This window comes from Vulpes lagopus, chromosome X (assembly GCF_018345385.1).
Source record: "Vulpes lagopus strain Blue_001 chromosome X, ASM1834538v1, whole genome shotgun sequence".
In the NCBI taxonomy this organism is placed as follows: domain Eukaryota; kingdom Metazoa; phylum Chordata; class Mammalia; order Carnivora; family Canidae; genus Vulpes; species Vulpes lagopus.
This window is the reverse complement of record NC_054848.1, coordinates 52,800,170-52,827,713: the sequence shown is the minus strand read 5'-3', so window position 1 is coordinate 52,827,713 and position 27,544 is coordinate 52,800,170. Positions and strand designations below refer to the sequence as shown.

Sequence of the window (27,544 nt, the reverse complement as noted above, 5' to 3'; positions counted from 1 at the left end):
GCCAGCTGGGTGACTAACCATTGGAAACAGAACCTATAATTACTATCTCCCCCATGCCCTTAAAGTTGCTTTCAGTTTGGGATCCATGACCCCTGTCCTAGGTGGAGGTTGATCTCCCCCTCAGCAGCCTCTCAAAGAGAAGCCAACCTAATAAGCACCAGCTGGGGCCCCAGCCCCCCAGATCTCACAGCCAGCTGTACAGGAGACCAACAGCAGATGGGCAAAGAGGGTCTCCAGGCCAGCTGGGGCTGACTCAGCTGGGGTGTCAGTGGGACTGTGACATGCCTGGGCAGGATGGGAGGCTAGGCAGGAAGGCTGGATTTCTGAGAGTGACTGATGCCAGGTGGCCAAAGGGCTGCTTGCTCAGCAGGGGCAAACCTAGGATGGTCCCAGATGGGCCTGGGTTCTTTGGCCCACCCTCAGATCCCTGCCTAGAGTGTGTCAGGCCAGCCGCATCCTCAGGGAGGTCTCCTGCAAGCATAAAATGGAACAGTGCAATAAATCACAAGGGCTCTGGTTTTCCAGCTCCACAAGGCTTGTCCCTTCAGGGAAACTGAGGCCTGGTTAGCACCCACCCAGCTTGCCACATTGGTAATCTGGGTTCAGCCTGCTGAGGAAGCCAGGCAGCCCCACCCTCACCTGGAAAGCATCCCTATTCTATCCCTGACTCACCAGGAGCTTGGGCCCAGCTGGGACAGGAAGGAGAGCTGAGGGTGGGGCCCGTCTGGGGCCCTACCATAGGAGGCTCACACCTCCTGCCTCCACCTAGCTAAGTTTGGTCTCTCTCTGACACACACAAACTGAAGGGAAGGTGGGGGAGGGCTCCTGTTCTCTGAGGTCCCTAAAGCACGCTTGCTTGCTCGGTCTCACCTGACACTGGGCAAGGGGCGAGGGGTGGAGAGAAGGCCAATCACCTTCAAGGAACTTCTATTTACTCCAATCTTAGCACTCTGGGGATCACTTGATGTGCATTCCTGGGCAAGTCACTGCCCCCAATAGGGTCTCTGTTTCCTCATCTCAAATATGAGGCTAATGATTCCCCACTGTCCACTCTCACAGGAAAGTTTATGAGACTCAGTGTAAGTAAGGTAAGTGTTTGAAACACATGGCAGGCACTGTCCAGGTGAAGGACACTCTGCCACAAGGAGCTACTGGGCACCACTCTGTGGCCAGCAGAGCTTGGGCACTGAGCTCAAACCAGTGCCAGCCATAGCACCCAGGCCAGGGCAAGTGGGAAGAGCCAATCACAAATCTGGGCTGTCAGAGAGACTGTCAGAGACTCTGCTTTCTCCTACAGATTTTACTTCACACCCCCACAGCTATTCCCAAGGGGCCCCAGGAACTCCACCCCCTGCCTCTGCCGCCATGGGTAGAGTGAGGGCAACTAATATCATGGGCTGGGTGGGGGGACCACCCAAGGACACTCAGTTGCAGGAGTGCATGAAAGGATCACCCAACCCGGGTCAGGCTCCACCTCAGTGACATCAACCTGGTCTGAAACAGCCCGGGTTAAAGACCCCCGACCCAGGCTGTGGGCCCCACTCTGGGCAGCCAGTCAAGTAGCAGAGACCCCATCTGATCCAGGCACTTCCTTTGGTTAATGAGAAACCAAATAAACAGCCTCTGCCCCAGCTGGCTCTGGGAGCACCCCAGCCAGGCCCAGCCCAGCCTTCCCTTCCCTTCGCCCTACAGCCCTACAGGTCCCGTGGCTCTCCTCCCCTTTCCTTCTCCATGGGCTTCCCACTTTCCTCATAGCTCTGTCTGCTCCTTGGCTGGCTCTCTGAAGCTTCCTCCCCTGGATCATTAACTAAGCTTCCCCTTCCTTCCTCTTTCTTCTTTCCTCTAGCCTTCTTACCCATTTCTAGCTACTGGGATCTCACTTGTCTCCTCTCCTGACATCTGCCTTAGTCATCTCTACTGGGAGCACCCCCCACCCTACCAGACTGGAGCAGGAAGGCCCCAGGCCCTGTCAGCCTGCATCTCTGTGTCTGAGGCCAGATCCTCTTTACCTTCCCCCCACCCAGCCCCGCCACGTTCCTGGACCATCAGCCTGGGGAAGGGAGACCAGGGGCTCATGGCTGCTCATGGCTGCCCAGCTCTAGGGCTTTATCTGCTAGCCAGAAGCCCCTAAGTATGCCACTGTGAGGATTCTGGTGTGGCCCACCTCTGGAGAAGACAGGAGAGGAAGATTCTTCTGGCTAAGAAGGGAACTGGGCAGCCTAAAGCAACCCCAGTACTTAGTGGGCCACATCTGAGGCCCAGCTCTTGGAAAGTTATTTCTATCCACTTTTAGGTGTCTTGAAGCAGAGCAGGGCTGGGCCTGCCAGCAGGTTCCAGACGTAGTTCCAGCCAGGTGGTGGCAGTACCGGCAGACACACCCAGGTCCCCATGGGAACTCCCCTCCCCCATCAACTCTCTCTAGCTGGGCCTAATGACAGACTGAGCAGATGCTCATGGCATCTATGGCCTATGCTACAGAGGTCACAGGGTGGACAGGGAAGGGGAAATGGTCACTGGCTCCAGCCAAACAAGAGGATAGGGGGAGAACAGGAAAGGCATAGGACACTTGAAACATCTTGTTCCACTAGGAAAACCATCCTCTTCCCATACCTGTCCAGATCTTCAGTGGTTTGAGTACAGGAAATCTCTCTCTCTCTCTCTCCCTCCCTCCCTCTCTCTCTCTCTCTCTCTCTCTCATACACACACACACACACACACACACACACACACACACACACTCACACACACCTCATTCCCCAACATCATGACACCATTTTACACCCATTTCTCCATGTGGTTAATTTTTTTTTTTAGTTCTCATTTTTTCTAAGAAAAAAGCAACAGGAAAATAATTCAGAGTTTATACAAAACATCTTTACATTATTTTTTTCCAAAAAGACTAGTATTTACACAAATGGCAACAGAAACAAAAACAAAAAAACCCTCCCAACTGCCACCTGGAAGGGGCTGGCTGTTTTGCTCCCTCTCCCACCTGGCACTGGGGTGGGCAGCTGGCCAGGAGGCAGCGTGGAGGTGGATGGTGTAAGGCCCAGCTCCTTCCTTGGCCACTCTGGGAGTGCCTGCAAAGCTCACTCAAGTGGCAGTCTGTTAGCAGCCGTGCTGGCAAGGAGCCAGGGTCAAAGTGCACGGCGTGCTGGCCCAGCCCTGGGCAGCCTCTTCCTCTTTCCAAGTCCCAGCCTAAGATTGGAGGGGCCAGCAGAAGCTGGGTTGAGGGGGCACCCACCCGTGCTAGAGCCCAGAAAAGGAGCAGGCCACCTGGCCTTATACCCGCTTAGGTCTCTGCCCTGGGCCTCTGTTTCCCCACCAGGCCAAGAGATGCCAAAGGTGAGGAGAGAATAGGGTGGGGAGGGGGAGGAGGAACTCCCAGCTCTGCAGGGCAAATAGCCACCTGGGCACCTCACCTCCCTCCACCCCCATGAGGTCATCTGCCTGCAGCAGCTCTCCTGTTCCCCAGGCAACAGCCAATTAAGACGTTAATTACCGTGAGAGTGAGGGAGGCAGGAGATGCCCAAGAATCCCACAAGGAAGAGATTTTTTTTTTTGGTGGAAGGGTGGCAGCCCGTACCCCATTGCCAAGATCAGCTTTGTAGAAGGAGGGTCAGGAGGGTAGGGTGAGACGCTTTTCCCAGTGGTACTCTCGTCTTCCCTCATGGGCAAGAACAGCTCTGGCCTGCCACCCCTCTCCTAAATACCAAGGAGTTTATAAAAGAAATGCCATCCTATACTTCCTGGCTGGCCATGTCCCACCCCAGTTCCCTTAAACTGGGCTGGGCCAGGCTCAGAAAGCCTAAGGAGGGGCTGCCTTTTACATTTTTCTTTAAAAAACAGATGAAAATGAGTTGACAGCTACAAAATGAAGACAAAAACATTAAAAACAGTGATGATAGCGGACGAACAGTCCTGGGAAGTGGGGAGAGGGAATGGTGGGGGGCAGGGCCAGAGGGGCATTTTCCTACCCGCTGTCCATCAGCATCCAACCCTGCCCTCCAAGGGGCGCCCCTGCAGAGCCCAGAGGCCTGGCTGGAGGGGGAAGGCACGAGAGCATGGGGGCCGGGGGCACAGGCGCCCCCCTCCGAAGCCCAGGGGGGCAGGGTGAAAGGGGGGATTATAAAAGCCAAGAAACTACAAAACTAAATACAAAGGTGGGCACAGCTGGTCAGGGAAGGGAGTGTCGGGGAGAAAGAAGAGGTGCAGTCCTGGCTGACTGTCCCTTGGGGGCCCGAGGCCACCCTGGGCTCTCAGACCTTGTAGTAGATGTTCGCTGGGCTCTGCGGTGGCATCTCTTGGACGATGTAGACGGGGTGCCCGTAGTCCCCACTCACCTTCTCGTAGTGGGGGCAGTAGTTGTTCTCTGTAGTCCGTAAGGGGATGATGATGTCGCTGGGCTCTGTGCCTGCTGTGCCACTGCCCCCCTTGGGACTGGCCAGGGTACTGAGTGAGAGGGCAGGCGCCCGCTGCTGGGTGTGCTTCCGATGCCGCTTGCGCAGCTTTAGTAGCAGAACCGTCAGGAAGATGATGATGAGCAGGAAGATGACACAGCCAGCACCAACGGCAGCGAACAAAGCTACCTTGGAGTTGAAGAAGTTGTCAGGGTCCCCACTGCCACCTCCGCTCGCACCTGGGCCGCTTTTCTCTTCCTGGTTCACAGTCTCTGAGGAAGGAGACAGGAGGAGAGAAATGATCAGCCAGGGGTCCCTGGGGCACAAGGCCCATTTCAGCCTGCATCCTCTTCCACCTTTCTTTAGAGACAGGGCCTGAAAAGGCAGTTAAGCAATGGCTTCTGCCCTCTGGCAGACATCTATACACTCACCGTGCTTGCCGTCAGAGTCACCCAGGGAGCCCCGGCCGCTGGGAGCCTGTGTGGCCATCTTGATAGTGTTGTCCGCCTCCTTGCTGGGCCGGCTGGTGGTCAGCTGCTCAGGCGTCACAGCATTGGGGTCTGGGGGGTGGGGAGAGGTAAGGTGAGGGGAAGACCCCACTAGCATAGGTGCCTCAGTCATCTAGCACAAGCCAACAGTGACCTGTATTATCAGACCTCAGACACTCTGACCCTATTGTCCCTCCCCTACTCCCAAACACACCCATACCCGGCCAGGGATATCTGGTGCCAAGGCTTAATGGGAGCCCTCGCACTGGTCACTCACCTTGCCCCACCTTCATGACAATCTTCATGGTGCGTGTACGGCACACACCTCCCTCCCGGTTTTCCAGTCCTTCCAGGCTCCCATTAGATGTAGCTGTAGCAAGAGGCCAGAGAAGTCAGGGGGAGAGAAAAGTCTGTCCACACTACCTAGAAATCCGAGTGCTGTCTCAGCCTGGAAGAACAGAACCTGGAGTGGGGGGGAGTGATGAGGAGCCCCCACCCACCTGTGAACTTCTGCTTATCTTCCTCGCGCTGGGAAAAGAGTAGCTAGCCAGGCCCAGCTCGCGTCAGAAACCAGCACTTCGCCCAAGGGTGCTGCTCCTTTATGGTGACCAGGCCTTTACCCTTCTTTCTCAGTGGACACTAAGGTATCTTCTCATTGGGCGATGTTGCTTAGAGGCAAAACCATTAGAACTGGAATCATGGGGGAGGCTTCTATACAGACTGGAAGGAATCCAGTCAGGTGAACTGAGCTGGAGTTCCAATGGCTGGAGTTCCTAACTCCCTGAGTGACACAGGGCAAGAGGCTCCTTTGCCTCTTGGGGTCAGTCTCCCAGGAAGAGAAAGGCTGAATAGCCAGCCAATCCCAAGGGGTTCTCTGCCAACTCTGCCATTCTCAAGATTAGACCTTAAGTAAGCCAAGAAAATGAGAAAGGGCACCGGGAATTGGAGTCTTTTCCCACCCACTTCCTAGAGCCAAGGTGAGCTGACAGCCATCCCCTGGTGAATGTTAGGGCCAGAATTCTAAAGCCAGGCTGGAAGGAGAGCACGCCAGGTTTTAGAGCAGACCAGACCAGGATAGGCCGTGTGCTGACTCACTGCACTACCTAGAAGCTCCTACTGCTACAAGGTAAGAAAGAACCATATGATGGGAAGGGACTCACAGGTAATGTAGTAATCATGGTGCTTCTTAAACTCCAGGCCCATGTAGTTGGGGCTGAACTCTTGGAACTTAATGGTGAAGCGGATTTCCTGCTCTGGCCTATTGCAGGTGACTAGCACGTTGGGGTCAAGCACAGTGCTGCAAGCAGCTGCCTGCTCAGGCCGCACCAGGTACAGCTTGTAGTACTCGTAGGGCCGCCCTGCTTCTGCTCGGGGGCAGATGATGTCCAGCTTGTCTCCAATCTTTGGGTAGATCACCAGGCCCTTCCCACTCAGGAACCTGCCCAGAAGGGAAGACATGGTCAGCCTCAGGGTCAGGGGTCCTGAGCCATCTCCCGAATCAGGGGCACAAGCGATGAGGGCCAGGCTGAGCCTACTGGATGGAGATGGTAAAAATAGGCATTCTGTCCTTCCGTCATCCTCAGGCTGGGGGTGATGAGAGAGAATCACACTGCCAGGAAGGTGTGGAAGGGGTGGCCCATGGGCAAGGCTGCCAGGCTTTGACTGCTTGGCAGGGTGGGGCAATGCCTAGCTGGGGGAGCCCTTTGTCTTAATGTGGCATTTCCACAGGGGGGTGATGTGGCCCCCTGCCTGGAGGTGGCAGCCCTGTCCTCTTCCCGCCCCCATCACACTCACATTCCTTCAGAGCCACTGCTACCATCTCCCCAGCACATATATGTGTGTGTGCACACATGTGCATGCACACATGCACGCACACACACACCCATATGCACACAAGCCCACACATGCCTTAGCCACCACCCTGTGTCTCCCAGACAACAACTGGGGGAGCTCAACCTGTCTAGGACCCATGCTTTCTCTCCCATCCTTGCTAATCTTGGGCATGATGGAAAGATAGGAATAGGCATCACCTGGAACCAAGGGGTAATGGGTACAGTCTCTGGCCAGGTATGACTCCTCCACACAGCTCTCCCCTCCACTCCCCACACCCACAGCCCAACATCTTACAGGGGGACCCACCTAACCCCCAGAATGCAAGAACCTGAGTCCTCAGACTTGACCAGTCTCAGTTCTAAAAAGAGCAGAGGGAGGGGAGACGGGACTCAAGCATGGACAATAGATCACGTAAGATAGGGCCCGAGGAACCTCACACATCTGTGTTCCAATCCCCGCACCTCCACACTGCCTCTGTTCCAGATCCTGAGAGAGATGGACAAATGCCTCCTAATCCAGGTTCATCTTCCAATCTTGAAGGCCAGGCATAGGGAATAGCAGGGGGAGGGCAGCCACTGAAGCCCACCTAGCCATATCACTCCATCCTTGCCTAAGCACACAGTAAAACAGTGGTGCTATCTTGGCCATTTCTGAGCCTGGGCAGGTTGAAGCTTGGAGCAAGGCAATAACATACAGGAAGAAGAAAGCAGACAGACTTTGGAATCAGACAGATCCAGCCCTTCCTAGCTCCTAGCTCCGCAACACTGGATGAGCTACCCAATCTCCCTGAGTTTCAGCTTCCTCACTTATACACTGGCAGTGGTAAGAGGCCCATGCCCCTAGGACTCTGGAGGGGGAACAATGGTGCATGCAGAGTGCCTAGCACAGAGTAGGTACTCAACGTGTTTGACTCCTGCTTAGAAACAGCCTGGTCTACCAAGAGGCAAGAGGCCAGATACTAACAGCAAGTTGGTCTACCAAGAGGCAAGAGGCCAGATACTAACAGCAAGTACCTAATGAGTCCAGTCTTGGGGTTTTCTGGTGGGGTGGGGGAGGCAGGGGGAAGAGGAAGAGAAGTTATGGCCCCATCCTCAAGGATTTTACTGTCTGCTGTAGTGTCAGAAAAGTAAAAATGGCGCACGCTTTAGCAATAGAAAGTACCAGGCTAGGCCATCTGCAGGTTATGCGGGAGGATAGTGGTTCAAACTACAAGGGCTGGAGGCAGTGAGAGGAATGGTCAGAGATGGTTCCTCAGAAGGAATGGAATAAAGTGGGTCCTGGGTGAGGAATAAGATGTTAACACAGAAAGAGTGGACAAGAGTGGCTGGAACACTACCCCCAAGCCAGTGACTGACCCCACTGTTGGTAGAGAGAAGCAGACAAAGAGGTGGAAAAGCTCAGCTAGGGCCAGACTGGAAGGCCTTGAGAGTCACAACAAGCAGTGTGGGTTTCATCCTGCTGGAGACAGACCTTCTGGCAAAGACAATGATGGGTTGAAAGAGCAGGGCTTCAAGAGAACAAAGTTGACAGGAGAAGAGCATGGCTCTACTTCCTGGGGGCCCACTGGCACAGGAGGGACTACAAGGCACATGTACCTACTGGGAGCTCAGTGCCCTCACTCATGGGAGGCAAATGATACACCAGGAGGTGAGTCTAGACCAAGCCAATGAAGAAAGGCAGCCCTCCCTCTATGTTTAATGAGGCTTCAACAAGCTGGGGCCTGCCACCTTGCTATACAGAAGGATAAAAACCACAAGAAGGTCTTTCCCTCAGTACCTAGCTTTAGTGCGCTCCAGAAGTCCAGAAAGAAGGCAGGCATGGGATGAAGGCCCTTACAAACATTTGAGAGGGAACACAAAAAGCTGAGAAGTTTCATCAAATAGTTCCCGAGGCATTTTTTTCATTTTCCAATCCTCACACTGGTTCCACCCAGACACCAGGATCAGATAACTTCTAACTTCTTGAGAGCCAGAGGAGCATTTCGGATCCACTCAGTCCAGGCTCCTCATGTGAGGCGGTGAGTGATCAGACGAATGCTCCTATTGAAGAGAGGTGCTCAAAGCCAACCAGAGGAGGCTATCCTCATCCAGGATGTTAATCCCTAGGGGTCTAAGAAGACCTAAGGCATTGGCTGAATCCTTGTATAGCTGTCAACAAGACCCTACATGGAAGTGACAGCAGGTACACAGAGGGCTTGCAAAGGGGTACAGGCCAGCTCACTTTTCTCAACACTTGGCCCTGGCTTTCTCACCAGGGAGTGTTAGCTGTTCTGAGCACATCTATGGCCACTCTGGCCCTAGAGCTCTGCAACTGAAACACAGGGCTTTCAGCTACTTGGGGTTCTACCTTGAATCCAGAGACGTTGAGGAAACAGATGTTTATATAGTGTATGGAGGAGGAGGAAGAAAGAGGACTATTGCCCCTAGCACCCCTCAGACTCTCTTCAACCTCAGCGATGGCTTCATAAATATTCATAAGGTCATTTGCATAGCAGCTGGCAGAGGGGAAACTCACCTTCCCCTAAAGTGCAGAAGGGAGAGGAGCCTGATGAGACCTGCCTTCCCTGACCCTGATCCCCCATAATGGTGCCTTCTCAGCATTCTCTCCAACACCAGGAAAACTGCTTCTTGGCCTGTGAGAAGCCCAGGAAAGGGGCAAGGGGACCTAATGGGTGGGTATATAGCCAGTGAGAGCACAGCCTGAAACCAGGTACAACACCAGTCATACCTTACAGAAGGGTGGGGGACCCTGCAGGTTTCCCTTAATACATATCAGGTTAGGAGTAGGGACAACTGAGGAGAAGGGAGAGATTGTCCCCAAGTTAAAACTCTTTATACCCTACTTCTCAAAAACTACTACTCCCCCCATTATCTAGCCAAGCTTTCTTGCCTGGGGCCACCCCCCAGACAAAGCCCTTTTCTGGAAAATAAGGGGATTGACAAGGCCCAGCAGGAAGCCTGAAGCAGGTCGCCATGGTAACCCCTGAGGCCTTCCCTCCTTAGCTTCTGATAGCCGAGACCCCAGTGGGCCACCCCAGGGAGTAAGGAGACTTGGGGGAGGCAGCCCAAGCATTCTACCTCCTGTCTTATGGCCTACCTCTTCCCTTCCACCCTAGCCCAAGTCTCTCTCTCAGCCTTTCTACTGAGCCAAGAAATGCGGCCATTTCTAATAAAAATCTCTGTATGTGAGGAGCCTGAAGGGGTCTGGGGCAGTAGCCTGGTCAGAGGCTTACCGCCCTCCTGCTTCTTTTGTCCAGCTGAGCCCCTCTCTACCCAAACACATACAGTCTGCAATGGGCCCAGCCTGCAGCTGTGGGGGTCACCTCCAGAAAGGTGCCCATGTTCTACGAGGCCCACACTCCCTTCCCTTTCACCCTTCCCACAGGCTCTAGGAACCTGTGGTCAGAGGGTGGCTGAAGGGAGAGCCTGGTCCCAGGTCACGCCAGTCCAAGTTTGGTAGAAGACTCTAGCCGAGCCATGGCCTTGATTCAGTGACCCCAGCAGCACTGCGCCTGCACCTGTAGAGTGGCAGGACAAGTAAAAGACGGACCCCCAAGCCAGAGCTCAAGTCTGCTCTCATCCCAGCAAGGGTGGGGAGCCCCCAAATTAAAGGCTCCTCTTTCATTCCCCCAGCTCCACCCAGGCCCCCGAGGCGGCAGGAGCAGGCCTGGCATGTCCCAGCAGTGCCCGCCCAGGCGTGGGTGGGCAGGAACAGTGGCTGGGTCCTGGCACACACAGCACTGTCAGAGGCAGGGAAGCCAGGAGAGTCCCAGAGGAAGTCACCCTCCCCACCTACACTGCACTATGTCCTCCCCTCTGCCCCATCAGGCAGACTTGGGTCCACTAGGGGGTGGGGACTTAACATCCCTTTCCTTGTTTGCTTTCTGTGGGATCCCTGAGAGGGAGTGAGATTCTTGGCCCAGAGAGGAACCAAAGGTGCTGTTCAGAGCCCAGGAGAGAGAGTGCCAGGCAGTGAGCTGACTATCTCTAGTTCAGATCATCCAAGCAGGCTGCCTGACCTCAGAGGCAGACCTAGCAAAATCAAATGAGGAAGCCAGAGTACCACTCATCCCACGCAGGTAGGGCCTGAGTCACAAGGACAGATGCACACACACCTGTGAGGTAAGAGGGAAACCCAGGGGCAGGGAGCTGGCACCTCTTTTCCAAACCCCACCTTGAATTCCTATCTCTCTTAGATTCCAAGGTAGCAGGATGTCATGGAAAGAATGGTACATGGCAAGCTCTACCCCCTATGTGCTGAGTTTAGACAAGTTGCTTTCGTCTTCTACACCCGGGCCTTCTAATCTGGAAATGGGGACAATTTGCACTCCTGAGGGCTGTTGGGAACAACCAATGAACTTACACAGGAGGATGCTTTGGAAGTAGCAAGGTGCCACCTGACTGTTGTTGGTTAGCCTACCAAACAGTACCATTTAGAAGTAAGAAGCTACAGGAGCTTCTGATCCTGGCTGCTAGCACCCCCACCCAAATGACCACCATGAAAACACACACAGGAGAGGCTTCTACGGTTCCCAGGGCCAGGAGTCCAGAATGTGGCTGGTGAGCATCCCCCCACCTCAGCTCCCCTAATGATCACAGAGTGGACCCTCCCACAAACCTGGTGTTCTCATGGCAACCAGCAGCTCCTGGCTGGCCTACCCCTTCCAAGGTCCCAATCCCAGAAAATGGTGGTATCCAGGGCCTTACCCATCCCCATCCACCTGAGCTGATGAGGTGGTGGAGAGCCTGAAGAGACACAGGGAGTCCTTGAGTTAGCCCCCACCCCAGCCTCACAGGCCCTTCTTGCCCTGGCCTGGCTGCCTGGGGTGGGGGTGGAGAGGGAGGGGAACAGGAAACTTTAGGAGCTGCTGGGTTCCTATCACTCTCAAGCCCCCACCTGTGGCCAATCAGCCACAGAGTAGAAGAGGTCAGGTCCCTAACTGCCCCAGAAAAGGGCCCCCAGAGCTGGCCTCCCCAGGACTGTGAGTTGGAACAGCTGTGAGGGGGCTGGGGCCAACATTTTGGCTTGTAGCAGGCAAGCCTGGGTTGGGGTCTGCAGCTGCCCCCACCCATGCTGGATGGAGTCAAGGGTCTGGACACCAAGCTGAACCCCCCACCCCCACCCCCTTATAGGGAAGGTGTAATGTGATCTCCGGCACATTCCCACTCCCTGGAGGTGGGGGAACCTGAGTGGGGGGCAGGAAGGGGTCAGAATGGGACTGAGAGACTGAACTGCAGCAGCTGGACTTGGCTGAGGACTCAAGTGTGAGGCCTGCCGGCTGCCCCAAGCTCTCAGGGGAAGAGGCTGGGGGAGGGGGCCGCTCTGGGACCTTCCATCACAGTCCCCAACCCACCCAAGCATGTGCATACACTCCAGTTTTTCCCAGCCTGTAGTGGGACTCAACCTGCTTCCCCACCCAGTACTCATCAGGCAAATCTGACAAGAGGGGCCAAGGAGGCAGAAGCTTTTGCCACACAGGGACCTCCATGCTGAAAGACCCCAGCACCAATTTGGGGAAAGAGCCTGGAAGTCTTAAGCTAGCCCTTCCGGATCCCCTCTCCCCATCAGGGCTAGGGCTGCAAGCACCCTAGAACCTGGAAACATACCCCCAGCCCCACCACTTCTTTATTTTGATTTTTCCCCCAAGAAGGAAGCAATTAAGCAAGGTTTACAGGCAGTGGGGGATTCGGGAGGGGTGGGGGTGTAGTGCCAGCTTCTGACAAGGCTGAGGAAAGAGACCAAAAAGCAGAGAGGAAGAGGGGAGGGACGAGAAAAATAAGCCTGTGAGGGAGAGCATGGGCATGTGCGAGAAACAAAAGGACTTGAGCAAAAGAGGCAGAGAGTGACTAAGTGAGAGGGAGTGTGAAAAAGAGGGAGAGCAGATGAACCTAGCTGGAAAGGGAAGGTGAGCACAGCTAGAAGAGGGTGTGAGAGGGCGAGCAGACACCACAGACTGGACTGAAGAGGAAGAACTCTGCCAGGAGGCAAAAAGGAGACAGACAGGGAGAGACTGTTTATTTGAAAGGCTGTGGCAGCCTGAGGGTTGGGTGCTGTGGTAAAGGCAGCCCCCAGAGCTCCAGTGGAGCTGAGGACAGTGCCTCGCTCCTGGCCTCCTTGTCCATCCCCCCATGCGCCAACACACACAGACCCTGGGGCATGGATGGAACTGGGGAGGTTGTATGCTGGGACACTAGGATCAGTCCTCCACTATTCTCAGGATCTGCTCAATTACAGGATGGAATTTGTGCAGGTCGTACTGAGTCCTCAGCCACCAGCACCCCTGTGCCCCCAGATGCCTGCCCTCAGCCTGAAGTGGACGGTGAGGTGGGTAGAACCCAAAAACCTATAAACTGGTCCAAAGCACTTAAGGCTCAAGACACAAAATGGGAGAAGTTCAGAGAGATGTTATTTCTCCCAGCACCTCCCCCCAACTCTGCAGGAGGGCTCCTTTCCAGCTGCGGAGCTGCCTGCTATCTCTGGTTAGAGACCCAAGAGAGCAATTAGGTCACTCCCATGAGCCCCTATAATGGGCTACCCCAGGCGAATTTCAGCTATCCTGGCTCAAGAGAGAGCATTTCCAGCCTCTACATCCCCTGTAAGCAGGGGAGGAACAACCTTTCCCCTTGGGTTAAGCAGCTCAGGGCCCCCAGACTATCTCAACTCCCTGCTGTTAGAAGAGAGCTGTGATCCGTTTGGCTTCTGGGTGGGGGAGAAATTCTTGTCAATCCCTTTCCTTGTACCTTGTTCCCTTTCTGGAACCCTCAACACTGACCTTGTTTTAGCCATCCCACAAACCCATAAATAGGACCCTATCTTAACCCAAGGAGAATAGAACTAGAGACGCTACCATCTCCCACTCCAAGGCTCAGAGGAGCACTGTCCCTGGAACCTAAGAGGCCAAGGCAGGCAGGAGCCCAGGAAGTTAGCCCAGGAGCCTAGGAGACTGAACAGAAAGAGATCCCAGATACAAAAATCAGAGCACAGAGGGCAGGCCAAAGCCCCCCAGTTTTCCACTAAGTAGGGTATTTACACATTGCCAGGATATCCACAAAACAGGAAGAGCAATCTTGACCCTGGATTCCAACCCCAGTGCAGAATGCCAAAAGAGTAAAAGGTCCATGGGTCACTTCACAGCCCCAACGACTCTTCACCTTTTCACGAACAGCCCAGAAACCACTGAGCCACCGCCCTAAAAGGTGTGTCTGTTGTTTGGGGGTGGGGGGAATTGTGAAGGCGAAGGAGGAGGAAGAAAAGAAAGGATCTCCTTTACATAGCTACATCCCCAGCCCCTTGGGAAAAGCTATGCATAGCTCCCAAATCTGAGGGACATAGGGTGGGGGGCCACCAGACCCGCCTGGGCAGGAACCCTTGGACCCCCACCCACCTCCGTCACTAGCTCGCCAGCTCGGACGCCACTCTCTGCCTGGGCTGGCCCTCGAAGCTCTGCCGCTGCTCCACTGGACCCCCGACAGGCGCTGGATCGAACCCCCTCTCAAACAAATCCCCCTCCCACTCCGCCCCTCTCCACCCGCCGCCTTTGTGAGCCTGGGAGCGACGCCCGCCTTTCCATGGCCCCGGCGGGGAGAAAAGAGCGGCTAGAAGAGACGGCAAAGCCAAAAGCTAGGGAGGCAAAGAGGGAAGAAAGAGAAATGAAAATGGGAGAAGCCCGAATGGGGATACAGGCGCTGCCACCCTCCCCAAGCGCAGAGTCTCGCGCCGCGGTCCCTTCACAGCTAAACAAACGAGAAACCTGCGTTCCGGTCTCGTCCCTCACCCATATCAAGCTCGCCCCTCGAGCGGCTCTCAGAGAAAACCGCCACGTTCCCAGGGGCCCCATAGGGGAATGCGTTCTCTCTCCCACCCAGCTCTCGGGTGCGCCCTCGAGCGCCTGGACTCCCAGCTCCGCCCGGCGCGACCGTCCCGACTTGATCCGGGACATGCGGAGGAGAGGGTGGGGGAGCCAAGGGGTCGCAACCCAGCCGAATGCCCCCACCCCACCCTGCCGCACCCTGCCCCGCCCGCCCGCAGGAAAACACACTCGAAAACGCCAGAGACAAAATGGGGCGCAGCTCCTCTTTGGAACACCTCCCCACACGCACTCAGGGGCGCGTGGCCTTACCCAGCAGGACTGCCTCCCACCCCCAGAGACTAGAGCCAATAAGTTACTCACTTGGGGTTGAGGGAGCTCCAGGACACGGGTTCCAGGTTCTTGGCCAGCGGCGTGGCGAGCCGGCACAGTGCCAACACGACCATCGCCACAAGCCACTTGCTGAGCCAACGCTGCCCAGGCCGGGCCATCTTCCCGGCAGCAGGCTGCACTTAGAATCCCCTGGCGCCTCCTCAGCAAAGTGGCCTCGCCTTCCTGTGCTGCGCTGCGCTCTGAACCGCTCAGGCGCCCATCCTCCGCTGTCGCCGGCCTTGAAGTGCTCCCCTCCCGCCGGCTCCGATGTCGCTCTTCTCTGCCCGGCGGGCCAAGAGGAGTCACTGGGCAGCCGTCCCCAACCCGGGCATGGGCCGTGGTCTCTGAGGGTTCGCTCCCCTGGTCTCTCCGCCGCACGAGGCGCGACGGGGGCTCTGCGCCCCCGGGTGATCCGGCCCAATTCCGCTTGGCTCCCCGAGACTGTTCCGGACTGCGTGCCCCCTCCTTGACTGGGTCTCCCCACCGAGGACTCGGTGGCCGCCCCGACGCCTCGACCGTCCCAGGATCGATGTCCCTCGGAAGAAGTGGCAGTCTCCCCACAACGCAAGCTCAGTCCGGCGGCCCCCGGCTGGGTCGCCCTGTCACGGTCTCCGTTCCTCCAGGCCACACTGGGACTCTGGGCTGCGAACCCCCGACAGCTTCTACCTCAGCGGGGGCCCCGTTTACCGTACTTAGAAGAGCGAGAAGACGCAACCAAGAGAGCTAGTCCCATCAGTTTATGCTTCTGAAGCCTCGGCCGGGTAGCCCCGCAGCCCCGTCGCCGAGTCCCAGCTCCCCAGCGATTGCGCCCGAAGGTCCAGTGCGAGCCAGTGCGAGTCTCACACACCTCCCACTGCTGTCCAGCGCGCATAGACTCGGTCGGCTGCCGCTGAGCTGTCTACTCCCCTGCTCAGGCGAACGCTAGGCCAACCCTACTCCTCTTAGCCAATAGTAAGCTCCGTCTCGGGGTCCTTGTCCCATGCCACGCCCCCGAACAGGAAGGGGGCGGGGCTTCTGGGAGCTCTTAAGGACGCCGTGCTCTACATGGCACCAATCTGAGAGTGCGGCTCCTGCGGTTTGGGGTGGGTCCGGTTTAGTCCTGTTCCCAGAGCGCTCAGCCCGTGGGAAGTTGGTGTTCTAGGGCTGTCGGCCTGCTCTCCTGCTCTCCTGCTCTCCTCCCGCGCGCCTAGTCAACACTCTGGCCCACTGACCTGGGACAGACAGGCTTTGTCACAAGTATCCCAGGAAACTACTCCCATTCTCTTTACACAGGAGCCCTGAAGTCCTCCTCTATGCCCACCTCTGTGGCAAAAGTAGCCTGTTTGCTCCCCGTCCCATCCCACAGAGGATCCTCCTTCTTGTCTCGCCATGCAGTGTCTGCTTGCACTTGGACCTGGAGTCCTAAACGTACGGATAGCGGTAGGTGCTGGAGACTCAGAGAGGTCAAGTACGGGATGGAGGTGGGTGGGAGGTGAGTTATTCGCTTCTGAGGACCAGGCCATCGGAATCTCAGCTTTGGGGGAGTGCCTTGTGAGGCCCGGGAGCGCAAATTTAGAGTCTTGTCCTGTCTAAAGGATCAGGCAAGGCCCCAGAATAGGCCAGCGGGGATGAGAGGACACCTCAATAACGAAAGACATCTCGAGGGCAAAGAGGAAAAGGCACAGGCAGACGCCTTTTGAAAAAGCAGAAGCGGGCATCCTGGCCCCAGGACGCCAGATTCCAGCCCCTCCCGGCCTTGCCATCTGAGTCTTTGTCTCCCAGCCCGGGCCCATTCTCCCCGCCCCTCCTTGCTTCCTTGCTTACAACTTTGGCTCCATCCCATAGCTCAGACCCTCCCGGTCGGCCGCTCCCGTGGTCCGACCCCAACAGGCATACACCCACGTGCTAATGTCTCCCCCTACTGATCTTCCATAGCACTGCGGGAGCCCTGGAGAAATTGGAAGCTCTCACCCAGGAGCCTGGCACACATAAACCCAGCGCTTGACTTGAACACAAGACTTGGGACAGACGTGGTGGCCTTGGCAAGGACAGCGTTCTGGTATGGGGAGGGAGGGAGAGCACTAGGAGGAAGATCTGGGTTTGGAGTTGGCTTTGGGACTGCCAAGGATAGAGTTTCCCTTGCTGCTTCTTGATGGAGATAATTAGATGAGCAACATTCCCAAAGTGCTCTGCCATTTACACTGCTTCATGTTCTTATCGCACTCAAGTAGGAGTTTCTCCCTGGATCCTATAATGTTCTCTTTGGCTATAGAGTGGTCCTGTATTTGGGGAGGGGGGCATAAGGAGCTAGACCCTTCCTACTTTTAGGGACAAGTCTACAGGGTGAAAGGGATCTGGGTGGCTAGGGACCAGGAGGAACTATGACGGGTACTCTCTTTATGTCTAGGCCTGCTCTACTTGCTGGTCACCCCAGATCACAGCACAACCTTTCTGCCTCAATCTGTCCATTCCAACTATAGGGGCCTCAATAGCAGGACTGGGCCTACTCTGCCACAGCCAGGGCCGGTGACTCCAGGTCCCCACCTCCTGCCCCATCCCAGCTGGGCCTCAGGTGTAACAATGCAGGCCCCTGTGGTAGGGAAAAATGACTCCTCACGGGAGCCAGAGAAGAATTTGGGATCTGTGGGATCTGAGCCTCCCAGATCACTATCACCAAACACATACACACATACACACACACACACACATACTCTTCAAGGTTCAAGTCCACCAGTGTTTCCTGAGTACTGGTGCTAGCCTCTGAGCCAGGCCTACCCTGGTGATCCAAAGAAGAGCCCCATCACACCCTGCCTCTGAGGAGCTCCAAGCATACCAAAATCTATACATGGGGACTTCCCAGACCATGCAGCCCCCAGAGAACTACAGAGAAGTTCCTTCTGAGCTTGGCTTCCCACACCCATGGGAGGCAGGGAGGTATAAACTTCAAAGCCACAGATTTCACTGCTTACTAGCTATATCTCCTTGGGCAAGTCACTTTGTTTCTGTGTGCTCCAGTTAATCCATCTATAATTTGGAGATCATCCCTCCTGCACAGAGCTGTGGTGAGGGGTGGATGAAGTAATGTACAGCAAGGGCTTAGCACCATGCCTGGCCCATCATGGTGCTCATTCTATGGAAACTCATTCTTCCACAGAGACACCCTCATTCCTACTCACGCAGGTTCTTGCTTTTGCCTGTTCACTCACGTTGTGTGTGCAAAAGCACAGTTTTTTAGCTTCTCTTGTGTTTTCACACAGAAGTACATAGTCATACAAGAACATTTGGCAATTCATGTCAACACCAGGTGGCAGGCCTGGTTTCTGCTCCCGTGGAACCTAGAGTCTAACCCTGATGTTTTCTCATATCACTGTTACATACACAAGCCCTCATATTCTGTGGCCCCTGTCCTTGCCCACCTTGCACTCTGAGATAAGAGATGTGAACTGATTTACCTAAGGCCACACAGCCAGGAAGTAGAAAAGTCAGGATTTTAGCCTAGGCAATTGAGCTACACAGTTTGTGATGTAACTGATGTAACTGATGTAACTGATGTAACTCCTGTAGACTCTCAGGAGTCTACACTGCAATCCCCAGGGCTCTGGAAAGGAGTGTGTGCCAAGGGGTGAGTCTTGTACACCAAAAGGTCAGGGAAAAGGAAGCCTACTGCTGAGGCCCAGGGCAATGTAAGCTGGAACAACCCAGTGAGGCTGGCAACACTCTGTTGTATCTATAGTCATCCCCGGCCTGCCCTAGGTCTCCTGTCTGTTCCCTCAAAGACCCACAGCCTCTGCAGGTACCTTCCTCACAGACACACACAGCCAGTGCCTACAGGGAGAGGGGGAGCTGCATTTCTTGAACACCCACTATATGCCAGTCACTGTAGCTGGGTACTTTCACCTTTGGTGCTATATTATCTTAGTTTAATTCTCACAACATCCCTGACATAGACATTGATAGGCCTACTCTGAAGAAGAGACAAACAGGCCCCAGGCTCCAACTGTCTGCCTCCTCCATGCCCTCTCTTACCCGGCTGGTTCATCCCCACCATCCATTTCTCTCCTGTTCTGCCCTCTGCCTTCAGTGCTCTCCTATCTGAGATCTGCTGGAGTCTATGTTGGACCCAGGCTGTCCTCCCTCCCCTACCAATACCTAGTTTCTCCCAAATCACTCTTTCACTGGGTTAGTGTCAGGGCAAACCCAGGATGGGGTTGGAGCCCTCCTGCTCTTCCTCCTGCCCTCTCCTGGATGCACCACATCCCAGGACTAGGTCAGATCAAGCCCCTGGTAGACAAACCTTGCAAGTCTAGTTTCACTGCAGCCATAACAATTTTCAGTGGCCGGTGAAGGAGGGGGTGGTTCGACCAATGCCCACGGTTCGACCAGACTCTCAATGCCCAGTCCCTGCCCCAGTTTCACACCTGGTTTACAGGTGTTTGCCTTAGGATCACCTTGATCTTCCAGGTGTCAGCCTGGCCTCTGCTCACGCTATCCACAGGATACTGGGAATAGGAGGAGCTGTCTTCTTGAGATGGCCCTGCCCCCTCCCTCCCTCTCTCTTTATCCCCTCCTTATTCCACTTTACCCTACTGTGGACTTCTAGAAATCTGTCGCAAACCTTCAGGCCCTATATAGGCAAATGACCTGCCCCTGTCCCTGAGAAGAGCCTAGAACAGCACATCTGAGAGACAGAGCATGGATCTGAACTGCCGCTGATACCTTGGGTTCCTTAGAAGCCTCACTTTTGACATCCTTGCCCTCCTGTGTGGCACTGATCTGGACTCAGCTTCCTCTAGCCTCTCTCCTGTCTTGTGTCCTCTGGTCCAGCAGGGGGCAGTCTAGGGAGGGAAGGAAATCCCACCACACTCCTGTTACCCGGAGAGTATGCAAAGCAAGGCTGGGCCATTTGTCAACTGTCAAAGTCTCAGGAATTTGGGGGAAGGGAAGCAGTAGCTGTCCTCACCTGTCTTTGACCCCATCCTACCTCCCCATCTCAGAAAGCCAGTAGGCCTTGGGATGGATGATGCTGGCTGGAGAAATAGCATCTTTGCCCAGTCCTGCTCCAAGCAGAGCAAACTCTGGACAACCCAAGGAGCACAGGGAAGGGTAGCTGCTTCCTTATCTCTCCAGTCCCACTAGATCTGACCTCTCAGCAGCCTGTGAGGTAACTTCTCATGAAGGTTAAAGGGTCAAGTCCTGGGCTTCCTTGACTGATAAACCCAGGTCAACTGGCAGAGAGGTCATGAGCCTCTGGGAATATCCCAGAGGCTGATAGCCATTGACAGATACATGGCACACAGGCCCGTCGGCCCCCAGCTGCCCCTTAGCCAACCCAGCCAGGATCTCTGACATCTCCTCTACCTACTCACAACTTAGTCCTGCTTGCTTTAGAGACCTTCCATCCTACCTTTGGTCCAGTCAGGAGGGTCCCAGTGCTTCCTCCTGGGCACAGTGTATCTACCAGTCAGCACACGGTTTCCTTCTAAGCCATTGGTCTCTCCACCTAGCCTTTTTCCATCCTGCCCCCACCATGCCTCTACCTCCCCAGAGGGCTGCCTGACTCGGGGTTAGGATAAGACTCCAATTAAGGAACGACCCAGCAGCTTCCATATAGGAAGTCAGCTTCTTGGGGGAACATAAATTTCCTGGGTCTGGCTCGTTTTTCTTTCACAGACCCTCTCTGAAACACAAAATAGAGCCCTACAGTAGCCCCCAACCTTAAGAGGAATTTTGTTCCTTGGACTGGTGTCCTGGGAAAGGATGGGGAAGTCGGGAAGCTGGGGGGCTTCTGACGCTTCTGAAGAGTGTCATAGGGGATTGAAGCTCTAAAGACATGGGAGGGAGGTAGTGGGATTTCAGAGGTGGGGAAATAAGGCATTAGGTAGGTTGTTGAATGAAAGGGATAGAGTGTCCAAGGAAATCCTCCCTCTCTGCGATAGTTTCCCTATTTTTCAATCTCTGTCGACCCCTAGTGGCCAGCCCAGTATATGCATTCCCAAAGCTGACCTAGCACTAAATCTGGCCACTGCCGGCCCAATGGGAAGCAGGGGACACTGCCAGCTTTGGGTGCTGGCCTGGGCTAGGCTAAGCCAAGAACATCCTTCCTTCTCCTCCCCATCCTCCTTCCCAGTACTCTAAATCCAATCTATCCAGGCCTACCTTAGCGCCCACCTCCTCTGGTCAGCCTTATTGTTAAGTCTTAGAAAACTTTCCTTCCTTTGAGCTCTATATCATGACTGTACTGCCTGTGACTGGCACTTGAATTTTCATTATTTGTGTACATTCCAACTCTCCCACTAAATACTAACCTGGGGCAGAAATCACTAACTGCTTATTCTTTACCCTCTGCATCAAGGTCAAGCACGAGGATGGGCGTGTAGGAGGTGTGCAATAAACATTAATGGTGATGATGATGATGATGTTGGTGACAGCTGCCATCTACTAAATTCCATGTACTTTATATGGTCTCATATAAAAGTCATTTTATGTACAGACCAGGCAACTAATGTTATCAGAAGTCAATTGACCTAAGCAACACCTCACATATAGTAAGTGGCAGACTCCAAGGCATGATGCCGGTTTCTCTGGCACCAAGATATTGATATCTCCATCTCCTACATACCATACACTACCTTTACCCTTGGAAGGGACATAGGGATGACTACAACTCAGTTCCTGACAACAAGGCATAGTGTGAGCCACAGCAAAGATGGTATGTTCCACAGAGCATGGAGGAACTGGCTCTACATCCTTCCAATTGTTCTCTAGTTTGCTCATTTGACAGAGCAGATTGCCAAGCCCAGATGCAAGTCTCCCAGGTCCCATCACACAAGGAGACTGGGGCCAAAAAGGACACTTCTATGAACAGTGACTGCTTAAAAAAGTCAAGAACCCATTGCCACAGAGGAAGAGTCCATCAGGCATTGCAAGCAGTAGAATACTCAGACCCATCCCAAGAACCAGCATGGGTCAGTTCAGTACACAAACACTGCTGGGCCTTCTCTGAGTCTGATGGAAGCTGGAATCTGAGAATTAAAGAGATGAGAGAGATATATGAGTTACTTCCCTTCTCTGCATGCTGTGCCCAGTTAGCTAAGTCTCAGGCCACCGAGCACCATTGAGTAGAGCACCCACTGATCTGAACCTTCCTCTTTTCCATGACTTCCCTGAGCTATTTTGCCTTTCTCCAGCCCGGTGACCTAAGAAGAAGTAAGTCATCTCACTCCTGCCCTCCCTCCTTCCTGAAGTAAACTGTTTGCATGAAACTCCTTAAGTCACTCCATTTTCCTAGCAGTCCTTCATGCAAAGAGTACCTGCTGGGGCTGACAAGGAAAAGAGCCCATTGTGGGTGTCTGAGGTGGTTCAAGCTCCTCCTCCCTTGCCTGCCTCCACCACTAGGGTTCCAACAAGGCCCTGGCTGAGAGTGGGCAACCCTGGCAAGCAGGAGTCTTAGTTTCCCAAGCACATTCTGCAAGGAGCAGAGCTTTCAGGTTTCAGGTTGGACTTTCCACAGTTTATTAAGGGATTTCTTTTCTTTTTTCTTTTCTTTACTTTTCTTTTCTTTTCTTTTCTTTTCTTTTCTTTTCTTTTCTTTTCTTTCTTTTCCTTTCTTTTCCTTTCCTTCCCTTCCCTTCCCTTCCCTTCCCTTCCCTTCCCTTCCCTTCCCTTTCCTTTCCTTTCCTTTCCTTTCCTTTCCTTTCCTTTCCTTTCCTTTCCTTTCCTTTCCTTTCCTTTCCTTTTTCCTTTTCTTTTTTCTCTTTCTTTCTTTCTTTCTTTCTCTCTTGCTTTTTCTTGCCTAAGTGGATGACATTTTAAAAATGTCCAATGGGGATTCCTGGGTGGCTCAGCAGTTTGGCGCCTGCCTTCAGCCCAGGGCGTGATCCTGGGGACCCGGATCGAGTCCCACATCGGGCTTCCTGCATGGAGCCTGCTTCTCCCTCTGCCTGTGTCTCTGCCTCTCTCTCTCTCTCTCTCTCTCTCTCTCTCTCTAATAACATCTTTTAAAATAAATAAAAATAAAAGTGTCCAATATGGGCACCAAGGTGGCTCAGTTGGTTGTGTCTGACTTTGGCTCAGGTCATTTCAGAGTCCTGGGATTGAGCCCTGTGTCTGGCTTTTTGTTCCAGTGGGGAGCCTGCTTTTCCATCTCCTTCTTCTTCTGCCTCTCCCCCCACTTGTGCTCTGTCTCACCCTCAAATAAATAAATACAGAAATTAATTAATTAATTAAATCTCTAAAAAAGATAAAAATGTCCAGTCTGAAATGACCAAAGCCAGGCAATAGAGCACATGCCTCTGACTCTGAAACCTGTTTTTTCTCACACAGGTGCAAAACAGAACTATTTCCCACAAGAAATCTCAGCCCTGCTAGCAGGGCCTCCCAGGGCCACTGCCGGGCAGAAGCATAGTGATCTTCCTCTAGGAGCGTATGTGCCCTCACCGGGCAACCCACCTTCCATCAGCAGCAAACATCCTCACTCCCAGCCTCGCTGATTGCTAAGACTGATGGATGTGCACATACCCTGCCACACAGAATATTTGCACTCCTGGAGCTCATTAGGGAAGTCGGGCTCACACACTGCCACCTAGCCCTTAGTAAAATGTGTACCTCCAGAAATAATGACTCCAAGAGCCTTGCCTGAAGGCGTGCAGTCCAGCAAGCTATCCTGACACCCTAAATGATCCCAGGGATAAAATCAGATCCCTGGGATCAGTGGTGCTTGTTGGAGATTGTGGGAGCGCAAATCACTGCATATAAGTCAGTAGACCACCATGGACGGGGCAAGGATGTCACACAGTATTGGGTAGCCTGGTGACATTCACTGTAAGGGGTGGGAGCCTACTTCATAGAGTTATTGTGAGAGTTAAATGGGTAATATATGTGAACCATGTATATAGCATGCACCATGGATGTGTTAGCCCTTACTAATGGTCTTTTTGCCTTCTTCAAATATTTATTAGCCAATTTGTATTTCTTCTCAGCTTTACATATTCCTCTCTTTTGCCTTTTGGTTTTTTTTTTTTTAATTAACTTGTAAGGGCAGTTTATCTGTAAAGAATATTAATTATTTCTTCAAATTCTCTTGGACTTGGAGCCCAAATTATTTTTATTATGTTTTTGCCTTTAAGATTATTCCTTATAACAGCTTTATTGAGATATAATTTACATACCATAAAATTCACCCCTTTAGAATGTACAAATCAGTAGGCTTTAGTATATTTGTATAGTTGTGCAAACATCATTATTATCTAATTTCAGAGTATTTCATCATGCCCTAAAATTCTATATCCATTAACACCCACTCCCCATTCCACATACCTTTCTCCTCTCAGCTCCTAACAACTACTAATATAAGTTTTATCTTAGTGGATTTGCCTACTCTAAACATTTCATATAAATGGAATAATAAAATATGCCATCTTTTGTGACTGGCTTCTTTCACGTTAGCATAATGTTTTTGTTTTTGTTTTTGTTTCGTGTTGTTTTAATAAATTAATTTTATTGGTGTTCAATTTACCAACATACAGAAAAACACCCAGTGCTCATCCCATCAAGTGTCCCCCTCAGTGCCCGTCACCCATTCTCCCCCACCCCCCGCCCTCCTCCCCTTCCACCACCCCTAGTTCGTTTCCCAGAGTTAGGAGTCTTTATGTTCTGTCTCCCTTCCTGATATTTCCCACACATTTCTTCTCCCTTCCCTTATATTCCCTTTCACTATTATTTATATTCCCCAAATGAGTGAGAACATACACTGTTTGTCATTCTCCGATTGACTTACTGCACTCAGCATAATACCCTCCAGTTCCATCCACGTCGAAGCAAATGGTGGGTATTTGTCGTTTCTAATGGCTGAGTAATATTCCACTGTATACATAGACCACATCTTCTTTATCCATTCATCTTTCGATGGACACCGAGGCTCCTTCCACAGTTTGGCTATTGTGGACATTGCTGCTAGAAACATTGGGGTGCAGGTGTCCCGGCGTTTCATTGCATCTGAATCTTTGGGGTAAATCCCCAACAGTGCAATTGCTGGGTCGTAGGGCAGGTCTATTTTTCACTCTTTGAGGAACCTCCACACAGTTTTCCAGAGTGGCTGCACCAGTTCACATTCCCACCAACAGTGCAAGAGGGTTCCCTTTTCTCCGCATCCTCTCCAACATTTGTTGTTTCCTGCCTTGTTAATTTTCCCCATTCTCACTGGTGTGAGGTGGGATCTCATTGTGGTTTTGATTTGTATTTCCCTGGTGGCCAGTGATGTGGAGCATTTTCTCATGTGCGTGTTGGCCATGTCTATGTCTTCCTCTGTGAGATTTCTCTTCATGTCTTTTGCCCATTTCATGATTGGATTGTTTGTTTCTTTGGTGTTGAGTTTAATAAGTTCTTTATAGATTTTGGAAACTAGCCCTTTATCTGATATGTCATTTGCAAATATCTTCTCCCATTATGTAGGTTGTCTTTTAGTTTTGTTGACTGTATCCTTTGCTGTGCAAAAGCTTCCTATCTTGATGAAGTCCCAATAGTTCATTTTTGCTTTTGTTTCTTTTGCCTTTGTGGATGTATCTTGCAAGAAGTTACTGTGGCCAAGTTCAAAAAGGGTGTTGCCTGTGTTCTCCTCTAGGATTGTGATGGAATCTTGTCTCACATTTAGATCTCTCATCCATTTTGAGTTTATCTTTGTGTATGGTGAAAGAGAGTGGTCCAGTTTCATTCTTCTGCATGTGGATGTCCAATTTTCCCAACACCATTTATTGAAGAGACTGTCTTTCTTCCAATGGATAGTCTTTCTTTCCTCCTTTATCGAATATTAGTTGACCATACAGTTCAGGGTCCACTTCTGGATTCTCTATTCTGTTCCATTGATCTATGTGTCTGTTTTTGTGCCAGTACCACACTGTCTTGATGACCACAGCTTTGTAGTACAACCTGAAATCTGGCATTGTGATGCCCCCAGCTATGGTTTTCTTTGTTAAAATTCCCCTGGCTATTCGGGGTCTTTTCTGATTCCACACAAATCTTAAAATAATTTCTTCTAACTCTCTGAAGAAAGTCCATGGTATTTTAATAGGGATTGCATTAAACGTGTAAATTGCCCTGGGTAACATTGACATTTTCACAATATTAATTCTGCCAATCCATGAGCATGGAATATTTTTCCATCCCTTTGTGTCTTCCTCAATTTCTTTCAGAAGTATTCTATAGTTTTTAGGGTATACATCCTTTACATCTTTGGTTAGGTTTATTCCTAGGTATCTTATGCTTTTGGGTGCAATTGTAAATGGGATTGACTCCATAATTTCTCTTTCTTCAGTCTCATTGTTAGTGTATAGAAATGCCATTGATTTCTGGGCATTGATTTTGTATCCTGCCACGCTACCAAATTGCTGTATGAGTTCTAGCAATCTTGGGGTGGAGGCTTTTGGGTTTTCTATGTAGAGTATCATGTCATCGGCAAAGAGGGAGAGTTTGACTTCTTCTTTGCCAATTTGAATGCCTTTAATGTCTTTTTCCTGTCTGATTGCTGAGGCGAGGACTTCCAGTGCTATGTTGAATAGCAGTGGTGAGAGTGGATATCCCTGTTGTGTTCCTGATCTTAGGGGAAAGGCTCCCAGTGCTTCCCCATTGAGAATGATATTTGCTGTGGGCTTTTCATAGATGGCTTTTAAGATGTCGAGGAAAGTTCCCTCTATCCCAACACTCTGAAGGGTTTTGATCAGGAATGGATACTGTATTTTGTCAAATGCTTTCTCTGCATCTAATGAGAGGATCATATGGTTCTTGGTTTTTCTCTTACTGATATGATGAATCACATTGATTATTTTACGAGTGTTGAACCAGCCTTGTGTCCCGGGGATAAATCCTACTTGGTCATGGTGAATAATTTTCTTAATGTGTTGTTGGATCCTATTGGCTAGTATCTTGTTGAGAATTTTTGCATCCATGTTCATCAGGGATATTGGTCTGTAATTCTCCTTTTTGGTGGGGTCTTTGCCTGGTTTCGGAATTAAGGTGATGCTGGCCTCATAGAACGAATTTGGAAGTACTCCATCTCTTTCTATCTTTCCAAACAGCTTTAGTAGAATACGTATGATTTCTTCTTTAAACGTTTGATAGAATTCCCCTGGGAAGCCATCTGGCCCTGGACTCTTGTGTCTTGGGAGGTTTTTGATGACTGCTTCAATTTCCTCCCTGGTTATTGGCCTGTTCAGGTTTTCTATTTCTTCCTGTTCCAGTTTTGGTAGTTTGTGGCTTTCCAGGAATGCGTCCATTTCTTCTAGATTTCCTAATTTATTGGCGTATAGCTGTTCATAATATGTTTTTAAAATCGCTTGTATTTCCTTGGTGTTGGTAGTGATCTCTCCTTTCTCATTCATGATTTTATTAATTTGAGTCTTCTCTCTCTTCTTTTTGATAAGGTTGGCTAATGGTTTATCTATCTTATTAATTCTTTCAAAGAACCAACTCCTGGTTCTGTTGATCTGTTCCACAGTTCTTTTGGTCTCGATTTCATTTAGTTCTGCTCGAATTTTAATTAACTCTCTTCTTCTGCTGGGGGTGGGGTCCATTTGCTGCTTTTTCTCTAGTTCCTTTATGTGTAAGGTGAGCTTTTGTATTTGAATTCTTTCCAGTTTTTGAATGGATACTTGTATTGCGATGTATTTCCCCCT

General features: G+C 52.0%; 1 protein-coding gene and 1 long non-coding RNA gene across 2 annotated transcripts; one reads left to right on the top strand and one right to left on the bottom strand.

Annotated features, from left to right (window-relative positions):
* Positions 1-2,784: 2,784 nt before the first annotated feature.
* Positions 2,785-15,795, bottom strand: EFNB1 (ephrin B1). Its single transcript, XM_041741965.1, has 5 exons — positions 14,892-15,795; positions 6,049-6,326; positions 5,166-5,258; positions 4,832-4,960; positions 2,785-4,672 (listed from the first exon to the last, which is right to left on the bottom strand). The coding sequence occupies exons 1-5, from the start codon at positions 15,017-15,019 to the stop codon at positions 4,260-4,262; spliced, it is 1,041 nt and encodes a 346-aa protein (XP_041597899.1). The 5' UTR covers positions 15,020-15,795; the 3' UTR covers positions 2,785-4,259.
* A 247-nt stretch (positions 15,796-16,042) lies between these two features.
* Positions 16,043-23,336, top strand: LOC121482404. The gene is made up of 3 exons (XR_005985601.1): positions 16,043-16,319; positions 16,815-16,938; positions 23,202-23,336. It is a non-coding gene; the product is annotated as an uncharacterized LOC121482404 (long non-coding RNA).
* Positions 23,337-27,544: the final 4,208 nt, after the last annotated feature.

Bases quoted from the DNA above. Each gene is read 5' to 3' on its own strand.
- EFNB1 (XM_041741965.1), bottom strand. From the start codon at position 15,019: ATGGCCCGGCCTGGGCAGCGTTGGCTCAGCAAGTGGCTTGTGGCGATG. The intron at 4,961-5,165 runs GTGAGTGACCAG...CCCACCCCCCAG, and splicing joins TGTCATGAAGGTGGGGCAAG to ACCCCAATGCTGTGACGCCT. The intron at 4,673-4,831 runs GTGAGTGTATAG...CTCCTTCCTCAG, and splicing joins TGACTCTGACGGCAAGCACG to AGACTGTGAACCAGGAAGAG.